Source organism: Aulonocara stuartgranti (genome assembly GCF_965226115.1).
Source record: "Aulonocara stuartgranti genome assembly, chromosome: 20".
NCBI lineage: Eukaryota > Metazoa > Chordata > Actinopteri > Cichliformes > Cichlidae > Aulonocara > Aulonocara stuartgranti.
The window spans coordinates 2,827,827-2,837,576 of NC_138956.1; the positions used below are offsets into that span (position 1 = coordinate 2,827,827).

Here is a 9,750-nt window from a genome sequence, read left to right on the forward strand (position 1 = left end):
AATGAAAGAGAAAACACCTATTACTCTCACAGTTTGACTTTGGATTTCCACCACAATACCAAATGACTGTTTACAAGAGGTGAAAATGACCTACAAATGAATTGAACTGTGTGTGTTTAGAGGTTCAAGAACATCAAAACTCTAGAAATTTAGTCCCCTTCAAAAGTGCTTTGTTAGCACTTTTGTATATGTTGTAAATTTAAATACATTAAATTTTTTAAGCTTTACATTGAGTCACATTTGTTGTATATATTACATTTGCTTATCTGGAGCAAGCTAAGAACCCAGCTGTAGAACAGAGATAAAAACAGGATCATAGCCATGGTTTTATTGGTTATGTAAGGTATGTAAGCTTTTGTAAGGTAGCATCAAAACGTCTTTACTAACTGGGGAGCTGAGCAGGTAGTTATAGCCAGGTTGCCTTTAACTGCAAGAGACGAAATGGGGATCCAGGGCAACAGGTGACTCGGAATGTACTTTAATTTCCGAGTTCTGTTTGAAAGTGGAGTCAGTAGCTCTGGTTAGGTAGCTTGCATTAACGTAAAGTGCTTATGATTGCTGGAGCTGGCTTGAAGCCTTTTGGAGCCGTTGTAAGGGTGACACCTAGTGGCGATTATTTGCAGACGACAAGTCGTCGCCATCATTTAGCGTTACCCTTTAACTGTCTCACCGGCGTCTCCGAAAAACCAGTGTCACTTGTGACAAACAAATCTTGATCATCTGAAACAATTATTATTTCTCAGGACTCGGACGAGCGCTTCCTCATACGTCACCGACAGGCGACCAATGGCAGCGTTCATTTTCAGAGCTTACCCACCGCGAGGTAGAAGAATGTAATTCTACTCAGAAGCTTTTCTTTGCTGGTAATCATCTTATTTGGCGACACAGTGCAGGGAGGACTTCACTGAGAAACAGTATTTCGGATGAATGAGACCTGCATGTAGCCGTGTGCTCGACAGGTGTAGCGTCCTTGTGCTGTTTTTCACGAAATACTTTAGCTGCTCCTTGGGGTGACAAGCACATCGTGCTCACAAATGACTGATCCCCAGCAAAGGTAAATAACATACAGGAGGGAGGGAGTCTCTTAAAGGCTTGTATTTCTCATTTATTTACTCAGTGGACATACACGAAACTTTTGGTATTGATTTATTTCATTTGGAAAGCGATCTGGGTTCCCTTTGGCCTCGTTTTGCTGCCAAGCAGTTTCTGTCGTGTTTATTCATTTATTGTCTCAACGGACGAATCCCTGATTATTGTAACCAGATTGTCATGTCATTTTATTTATCGTCTGGATAAAGTAGAAGAGCAGCATACAGGAGAGAAGCTGCTTTGCCATAAACATTTCTCGTCACGTTAATCGTTAACATCTGTCTCGGATTTGGGGTCTTTAACCTCATCAGACGCAATGAAAAACACTGCCAGCGGCCCGCTGACAGTTAGTTATGAAGTGCGTGTCAAAAGCACTTCTCTAGTCTTTTTTGCTCCAGCGACAAACTGAATTTAAGTGTTGCTAATATTAGTTTTAATCATCCCGTCTTTAAACTAAACAAAAGGAGGAGGTCTTGACGTGACGTCACCATAATAAATCAAACGGCTTCTCTAGGCACGAGCAGCGAAGTTAATCACTATGTCGTCATTTGTGCACATTATACATTAAACGCATGTCTACTGCTGTGTCAGCGCGCTATGACTTCATAGACATTCAAATAGTTTTTTAATGACATTTTTCAAAGACTAAAATCATGAGGCAAAGTATTATAATTTTAAAATTATTGCAATTAAAAAAAGAAAACAATGATAGCAAAATTAATTGTACAACTACATGCAGTCAGTCTGCTATCAAGACGTTTAATGACTGATATTTGTTGGCCTTTGTGGTTTGGCTGTGCATCAAATTGACTGAGTGTGGTGCTGTTTCATGTAGACATGCAATAACTTGGACCTCGCAGCTGTGGAGACATTATCGCCATGAAAGGCTTCAGCTCCAGATTGGGCTTTTCGCTGGGCTTCATTTTAGGGGCCTGCAGTACGTACTTCTTCCTTCACCAGGTGTGGTTTGAGAGAAGTTACCCTGTTCTGTCAGGAGCTCAGGAAAAAGTCACTGCTGTAAGGGAGAGGCCGACCAGCTGGAGGAAGGAGGGAGCTGCTGTTAAGAATCTGCACCTTCCTCACCGTACAGGTGTGTTATGTTGTGAATACATTTTTTTTTCTAATTTAATAATAGCTTTCACATATTTACAGTGCAGGAAACATTCTAAGCCCGTGACTGAACTTTGCCTTAAAGTTTAGAGATTGGTTTACAGACACAACGGACTTGAAATAGCACCAAGTCTACTTTAGACTGTATAATGATGATAATACCTATTCTGCTTTGGACTGTGATGCATATATGGATTTTTTCCACTATTGCTTTCATGCTACTTCCAATTGGCATGGCCAAAATAATGACAGCTGAAAGGATGTGGAAGGGAACTAACTGCATATGTATCCAAATGTGTTAAGCAGAGTGTGGTGTGGCTTGTAGAATGACAAATGCAACAGGTCAACTGCATACCAGTTAACACTGCTATATACTGTCGTGTGTCCCTCCAGATGAAGACAGCCAGGTGGCAGATATGTTGTATCAGAAAGTACGTGTTCTCTGTTGGGTGATGACGGGGCCGTATAACCTGCAGAGCAGGGCCCAACATGTCAGGGCTACCTGGAGTCGGCACTGCAACATCGTCGTGTTCATGAGCTCTGTGGACGACCCTGACTTCCCCACTGTGGGCCTGGGGACAAAGGAGGGCCGTGACCAGCTCTACTGGAAGACCATTCGAGCGTTCCATTATGTCTACGAACACCACGGGAATGAAGCAGACTGGTTCTTAAAAGCGGATGATGACACCTATGTGGTAGTGGACAACCTGCGCTGGATTCTGTCCAACCACTCCTCCGAAGAACCAATCTATTTTGGCAAGCGCTTCAAACCTTATACCAAACAAGGCTACATGAGTGGGGGAGCAGGTTATGTACTCAGTAAAGAAGCCCTCAAAAGATTTGTGGAAGGCTTTCGAACCAAAGTTTGCACACACACGACCCCTGTGGAAGACCTAGCTCTCGGTCAGTGTTTGGAGAAGATGGGTGTTCTGGCAGGAGATTCCAGAGACACTTTGCAACGAGAAACTTTTCACCCATTTGTGCCAGAGCACCATCTTACTGGCAAGTTCTCCAAGAGCTTCTGGTACTGGAGCTATTGCTACTACCCAATTGTTGAGGCAAGTCCCCTCACATTAGTTTTATTTTTGAGCGAGTAATAGTGAAATGGGCTTACACATTGTGGTGGTAAAAAACAAAGAAATCTTTTCATACAAAGGCCATTTCTAAAATCCAGTTCACAGATAGCGCGTAGATAAAGCAGACAAACAGTGAGTGGATTAACCTTGTTAGAAAGGGGCAAGTTAGGTTAGGACGTCATGCTGATGACGGACTGAACCTTAAATTAGAAATCCTTTAATGTCATTAGCTTATGTCTTCCATTCAAGTGACAGAGGTCTTTCATTTAAAAAAGTGTACACACTTTTTTCTTAGTGAAAGTTACACTTACTGTCATATAGGCAATAATGTTTACAGTCTTTAACTGAAAGTACTTCAAAGACTGTATATTTAGTGCTAACACTAAAAAGTTCCTAATTTAGAAAAATAATCAAAATTTGAATTTAATGTCAGGCACATACAAACTTTCAAAAAAAGTTGGATCAAGAACATGTTTACTGCTGTGTGGTGTCATGTTTTCATTTAACAAAACTGCTTTAGAACTAAGGAGGCCAGCTTATATAGAAAACTTTTCAACAGTTCAAGCCCTTCTTTGAATTTTAGTGTCACACCATGCCAAACTTTTTCAATCGATGGCGTATCTGGACTTGTAAGCTAGCCAGTTTAACATTTTAAATATGGAGACATGCAATCAGAATATTGGCAAATTTGGTTTGACAATATTCTGACTGAAACCAGGAAGGTGTTTTCTTTAAAAACCAAAAAAGGCCTTCCTTTGGATGGCAACATAATTTGCTCCAAAATATGTTTGGCCACACATACTGTAGCAGTCAATTAGCCAATCACATGGCAGAAACTCAGTGAATGTAGGTATGAGGACCTGATCATGATGACCTAGAGACTTTCAAACTGACTATCAGAATGGGGAAGACAGTTTCAGATGGGCTGGCCTAAGTGTTTCAGAAACTGTTGCCCTACTGGAATTTTCCTTCATAAACATCTGTACAGTTCACATAGAAAGGAGAAAATATCTAGTGGGAGGCAGTTCACTGGGTGAAAATGCCTTGTTGATGCAGAAGTCAACGGAGAATAGCCAGATAGTAACTCAAATAGCACTTGTTATAACCAAGATATGGAGAAGAACATCTCTCAGCGCACAACATCTTGAGCCTTGAAGCAGATGTACCAGAGCAGTAGAAAACCACACTGGTTGCCACTACTGTCAGCTAAGAACAGAAAACAGTCTCGCACAGGCTCATTAAGACAATCGGATGGTCCGGTCAGAAATTGCCATAGCAACATGAAGGTATGGTCCCATCCTGCCTGTATCGCAGGAATATTCTCTTGGCACACTTGGCACAGCACCAACTGAGCATTGTTTAAATGCCAGAGCCTACATTACTATTATTTTTGACCATTTGCATCCCTTTATCACCACAGTGTATTTATCTTCTGATGGCTGCTTCTAGTCAGTTAACCAAGTAACAGATTTAATCGCACCAAGCAGGGTCTCTGAACATGTGAAGGAATAATCAATAATTCTGACCAATTTATATCTCTTTATTTATTTAATTATTTAGAATCACATTTAAAAACTGTTGCCTGATGTTTTGTATATTTTACTTTGAATTAGAAACATAGGCATTGATTTAAATGAATCATCAGAAGAGTACTGACTAAAATAAATGAATATGTGAGTATCTAACACATTCAAGTTGTGTGCCTGACCCTTGCAAACAATAATTGAATTGGAAAAAAGAAAGTGTTCATTTTAAAGTAGACGATTGCAGCACAGACAATGTGCTGTCGAATGAGGGGAAAATTGGTCAATTTGTTGCTGATGATGCAACTAATCTATTGTACTTTGCAATTAAAATGAGGCAGGTTCATTACTGATGCTGTCAAGTGCTGTCTGCCTGAGTATGGAGCTGCTTTATTTTTATTTTTTAAAGGGTAATAAGAACATAAATGTACTTTTAATATTTTTAAGCCACAATTATTATTATTTTTTCCTCAGACAATGAAAAGGAAAAACTGTGACAACATGTGTCCGTTTATGAAACAGTAGTTAGTTTTAATATTACTCTTATTATTCTTTCTGGGTCACAAAATAAACATTTAACATATTTTCAGGTGAGAATGTAGCTGTGTAAACTTCAAATATCTGCTCAGTTTATCAAGACACCGCATATTTTCAAAAGCGCTCCGACGTTTTCGGAGACGTCTGTTGCCCACTAGCTCGATAGCTACCCGGGGACAAGGCTCACTAGCGCCGTGAGAACACCGGACTCCCGGCAAATCGTGTTCAAACCCACCACCGTCTTTCGCTACTCAGGTTAAATATATACGAGTCACTTAGATAACTTAAAATGTTATTTTTTGGCTTTTTTTAGTATTTTATTTGTTCCTGAGTAAATCGCTTTGGCTGAGATTAAAGTTATAGTTTTTACACAGCTGAATAAACGTCAACCAGACAGCTGATCATCAGAAGTGTGAGATGCTGGAGAATATACTCCGGTGTCCTGTTATAGTTTAGATAGCAAGGAGTTTATTAAACTTCACCGAAACAATCTGCACATTTCATTAAAATTTAACAAACTATCATCTTGTCTTTATTTTTAATTAGCACAGACCTTAAACACTTAACGCTGTAAGCTAATGATAGTTATATAAGAGCAGATGCTGCTGGTGCAGTAAGCTGTACGTTTTACGTCCAATGGATGATGATCTGATAGTCGACTATCAAAATAATCGTTAGTGGCAGCCCTAATGTGCAGCACTCTCTTTTCTTTGGACCGTATGTGGTTATTTGTCTTTATTAAATCCAATATTTTGTTGAAAATTACATTTCAGTTCAGAGATTGAAAGCAGAGAGCAGTGTACACTTTGTACAAGGACGATTACTGATCATGTTCTCAGGTGTGGGCATTAAAGCAAAACTCAGTGGTTTACAATAGCAATGACTATCAATGTGATTATGGACGGTGACTGCTACTCATGTAGTAAAAATATGAATACTTCAGTGTTAACATATTTTGAGTGAGTTGCTTTTTATTGTTCTGTGTGTGGTTTATGTTTTTAACCTACGTGTTATTCTTCCTTAGGGTCCGCAGTGCTGCTCAGACCTGGCTGTATCGTTTCATTATATCGAAGCAGAGCTGATGTACGTGATGGAGTACTACACCTACCACCTAAGAGCGTATGGTTATATTCCACGCTACCAGCCCTCTTTACGTCATGGTTTGAATGTCAGCCCACACTCGCAGACGGCTGTAACAGCGGGACTTAAAGCAGTTCGAGGGGTGAAGGACGGAAAGAATCGCACAACTGTTGCCTTTTCTCTCAATGGAAACCAAACCAAAGAGGATACGGTGACAGAGGAAAAGGAGACTGAGAATTTAAACTCTCATCTCACTGTGAACAGGACTGCAGTCGAATAAAACGCTGTATTGTATTAGCTGTGTTGTGTTTTTAGATGGTACTGAATGTGTTTTAACTGCAGTGTGTCTGATCACCATCAGAAACTACATCAGGAGCACCTGTGGCTACTTTCCTTCTGTGATTAGTCAAGAAGAACTGTGGTGAAAAGTATGACTTTTTCAGATAACCCTTTTACTGCGCACTAACAACTCTTTTCTGCTGAGTATGACAACATGAGTGAGTTGTTAAAGATAAGAGATGTTTGAGTGGAGGCTACATGTGTCTCAGCTGTGTTCAAACAATATGAACATCTGGTTTAGCCTTAATTATATTTGACATCATCAGTGTTTGAATTTATTGTCACAGCCAATGTGCTTGGAGTTATGCAGGAAAAAGCAATAGATGTATGACATTTATTATTAATTGTGAGTAATTAAGTAATTTGGCATAAAATGCTTCAAGTTAATAAATTAATTTTGTTTAAATTTCGTTTGTAACTCAATCTAATTAACACACGCTTTAAAACCAGAGCCAGGATGTTTGATATGATGTTTGTTTCAGAAATGCAAAATAAAGTGTTTTCTTTTCACCTTTCAGAGTATATTTGAAACCCCCCGTTGAACCGTTTGAGCACCTGATTTTATTTAACCCAACACTGTGATTGAACAGTATTGTCTCAACATGAGACAACAGCTTGAAGAATCACTTAAACAACAAGGGAAACTGCACTGACATTTAAATGAATGAATTATGTATAAAAATTACATTTATTTTGAACTTTAAGAAAAAGAATGACATGATAAAGAAATAGAATTTATTACTTCTAATTATGCTTTGTCTCCAAATAAAACCGTACATTATGCTTGGTACATTGTCACTTTCATAAGCCAGGTACAGTGGGAATCATGTGTTTTTTTTTTTGTTTCTATCAGACATTTGGTTTGCTGTTGATGCTCTCGGTGACATTCTGTCATTGTAGCCAAATGAAAGTAACTCTCAGTGTCTACAGTCCCTGAAGTAACCTGCAGGAAAAAAACAAAACACATACATGGACATAAGTACCCTAAAAATCCACTGTGAGAACTACAAGTAGAGATTTACTTTAAGAAATGAAAAGCATGCAGATGGTTTGCATAAACCAGTCCCTTTTAAAACACCCCAAATCTTCCGAAGTTCTATGTCTGAAATCGGTTTTATCCTTAATTATGCAGGATGATCATTAACTTATTTTTTCTAAACAGCTGACATTTGGTGATGTCTGTTTAAGAATAAGGAAGAAGCACTCACCTCAGCCTGCACTTGTTGAGAAAAATGCCTCTCCTCTCTGGATACTCTCTCCTCCAGGCACCATTATCTGTAACATATACATAGAAAACATGAATATGAAAGGCGACAAAGCTAAAAGGACATGGATATTAGACACCTGCCATACACTCACCAGTCTCTGCGTTTCTCCGTCCCATAAGTCCAATAAAAATGTCATCCATCTCCCCTTATATATAAAAAGCAAAATGCAATATTTCATGACAATTTTAAACGGTCGTTTTACGCCATAAGTAAATTACAAAATCTTACTTTTTTGGGATGGTTGTTCAGCGTCAGCCTCTGATGAAGAAAATAAAACAAAAACAGAAGACCGGCGAGATTTTCAGAAACATTGCAGCAAATATTTTATTCTTCAGTTTATAGCTTCAGCATTACTGTAATCATACATCACACACACACACACACACACACACAATATCAATATCAATATATATATATATATATATATATATATATATATATATATATATGTGTGTGTGTATGTATGTATTATTATATTTTTTTTTAAACTGGTCATGTTCGCCCGTCGAAAACACTAACCTGCACTTCTTCTGCCCATCAGACCCACAAAGCTGTCATAATCCAAGTCATTATATCTCTTCAGGATGTTCCGCTTAAAGTTCTCTAAGCCTATGGTCTGCTGCAATAATGAGAAGAATAAAACAAAATCTGATTATTCTAAAAGATGTTCTCAGACTCTGGCGCGATGTGGCAGCCTCGCTTCTGTCAGTATGCCCCAGGGCAGCTGCGGCTACAACTGTAGCTGCCTCCACCAAAGTGTGAATGTGAGAGTGAATGAATAGTGGAATTGTACAGCGCCTTGAGGGCCCCGAAAAGCGCCATATAAATGCAATCATTATTATTATTATTATTACGTGCCCGGGAACCTACATCTGAAGTTGATCTGCGCGATCCGGGCTCGTCGCATCTGCACCGGCTGTAGCGAAATTCCATGACGAGGAAAAAAGTCACCAGTAGCAAACCTCTTCTCATCTTGTTGGTGTCGCCTGTGCAAAAACAATTCGTTTTATAAGGTGTTTTCGTAATGGGGAAATTCATTGCATTTTCATTAAGAAACCCACTGCGCACAAGGGACGATGCAATCGGTGCGTAAAAACGCACAATTTACTGTTCGCAAAGTTAGATTGAAGAGAATTTTTCAAAATCAGTAAATAACAGATTCATATTGATCAAAGACAGTAGTTTTACGCAGTGTTTCTTTCTGTTCCGTTACCAAAGAGTTAAAGTAAACCTTAAACTATCTTCACAACAAGATAACAGTTTAAATGTTATTTTAAAGATCATTTTTAAGCATTAAGACATTTTTTTTAGCTTTTACCTGTTTTCTGTCGAGCAGATAATGCGGTTGGCAAGTCAGCTGAGTGCGCCCAAGTGCAAAGTAGAGTGGAATCGGCTAGATCCCGCTGTGAGAGCCAGTCCGGATGAATGAAGCGTCTGGGCTTTGGGGTAATAAATAATAGCTGGATACCTGCGTAACGCCAATCAGCAGCGTAGGTGGAGTACTCTTTTATCACGTTGCACTGAAGGCTACAGAGCCTACTCATTGATGGTCATGATGATGATGATGATGAGAGCGTCTGCCCCTCCCCTCCCCCCGCAACTCCTCACTGCACACAAAACACGCACACACCCTTTTAAAAAGAAAAGAAAATAGAGAAAAGTTTAGGATTCGTGACGAGGATACATGTTTGTTTTCGTGGACTGAAGCACACCACTGAACATATTTGG

General features: G+C 39.3%; 2 protein-coding genes across 4 annotated transcripts; one reads left to right on the forward strand and one right to left on the reverse strand.

Moving 5' to 3' along the window:
• Positions 1-592: 592 nt before the first annotated feature.
• Positions 593-7,264, forward strand: c1galt1la (core 1 synthase, glycoprotein-N-acetylgalactosamine 3-beta-galactosyltransferase 1, like a). Of its 2 annotated transcripts, none has more exons than XM_082517871.1 (4): positions 593-1,054; positions 1,925-2,179; positions 2,593-3,257; positions 6,360-7,264. In XM_082517871.1, the coding sequence occupies exons 2-4, from the start codon at positions 1,969-1,971 to the stop codon at positions 6,693-6,695; spliced, it is 1,212 nt and encodes a 403-aa protein (XP_082373997.1). In that variant the 5' UTR covers positions 593-1,054; positions 1,925-1,968; the 3' UTR covers positions 6,696-7,264. The 2 variants fall into 2 exon arrangements, with proteins under 2 accessions (XP_082373997.1, XP_082373998.1); XM_082517872.1 differs by having other exon boundaries at positions 593-823.
• A 46-nt stretch (positions 7,265-7,310) lies between these two features.
• Positions 7,311-9,546, reverse strand: tac3a (tachykinin precursor 3a). 2 transcript variants are annotated; one of them, XM_082517881.1, is made up of 7 exons: positions 9,341-9,546; positions 8,893-9,008; positions 8,542-8,638; positions 8,251-8,280; positions 8,114-8,167; positions 7,963-8,029; positions 7,311-7,697 (listed from the first exon to the last, which is right to left on the reverse strand). In XM_082517881.1, the coding sequence occupies exons 2-7, from the start codon at positions 8,992-8,994 to the stop codon at positions 7,679-7,681; spliced, it is 369 nt and encodes a 122-aa protein (XP_082374007.1). In that variant the 5' UTR covers positions 8,995-9,008; positions 9,341-9,546; the 3' UTR covers positions 7,311-7,678. The 2 variants fall into 2 exon arrangements, with proteins under 2 accessions (XP_082374007.1, XP_082374006.1); XM_082517880.1 differs by having other exon boundaries at positions 7,347-7,697; positions 8,542-8,641; positions 9,341-9,541.
• Positions 9,547-9,750: the final 204 nt, after the last annotated feature.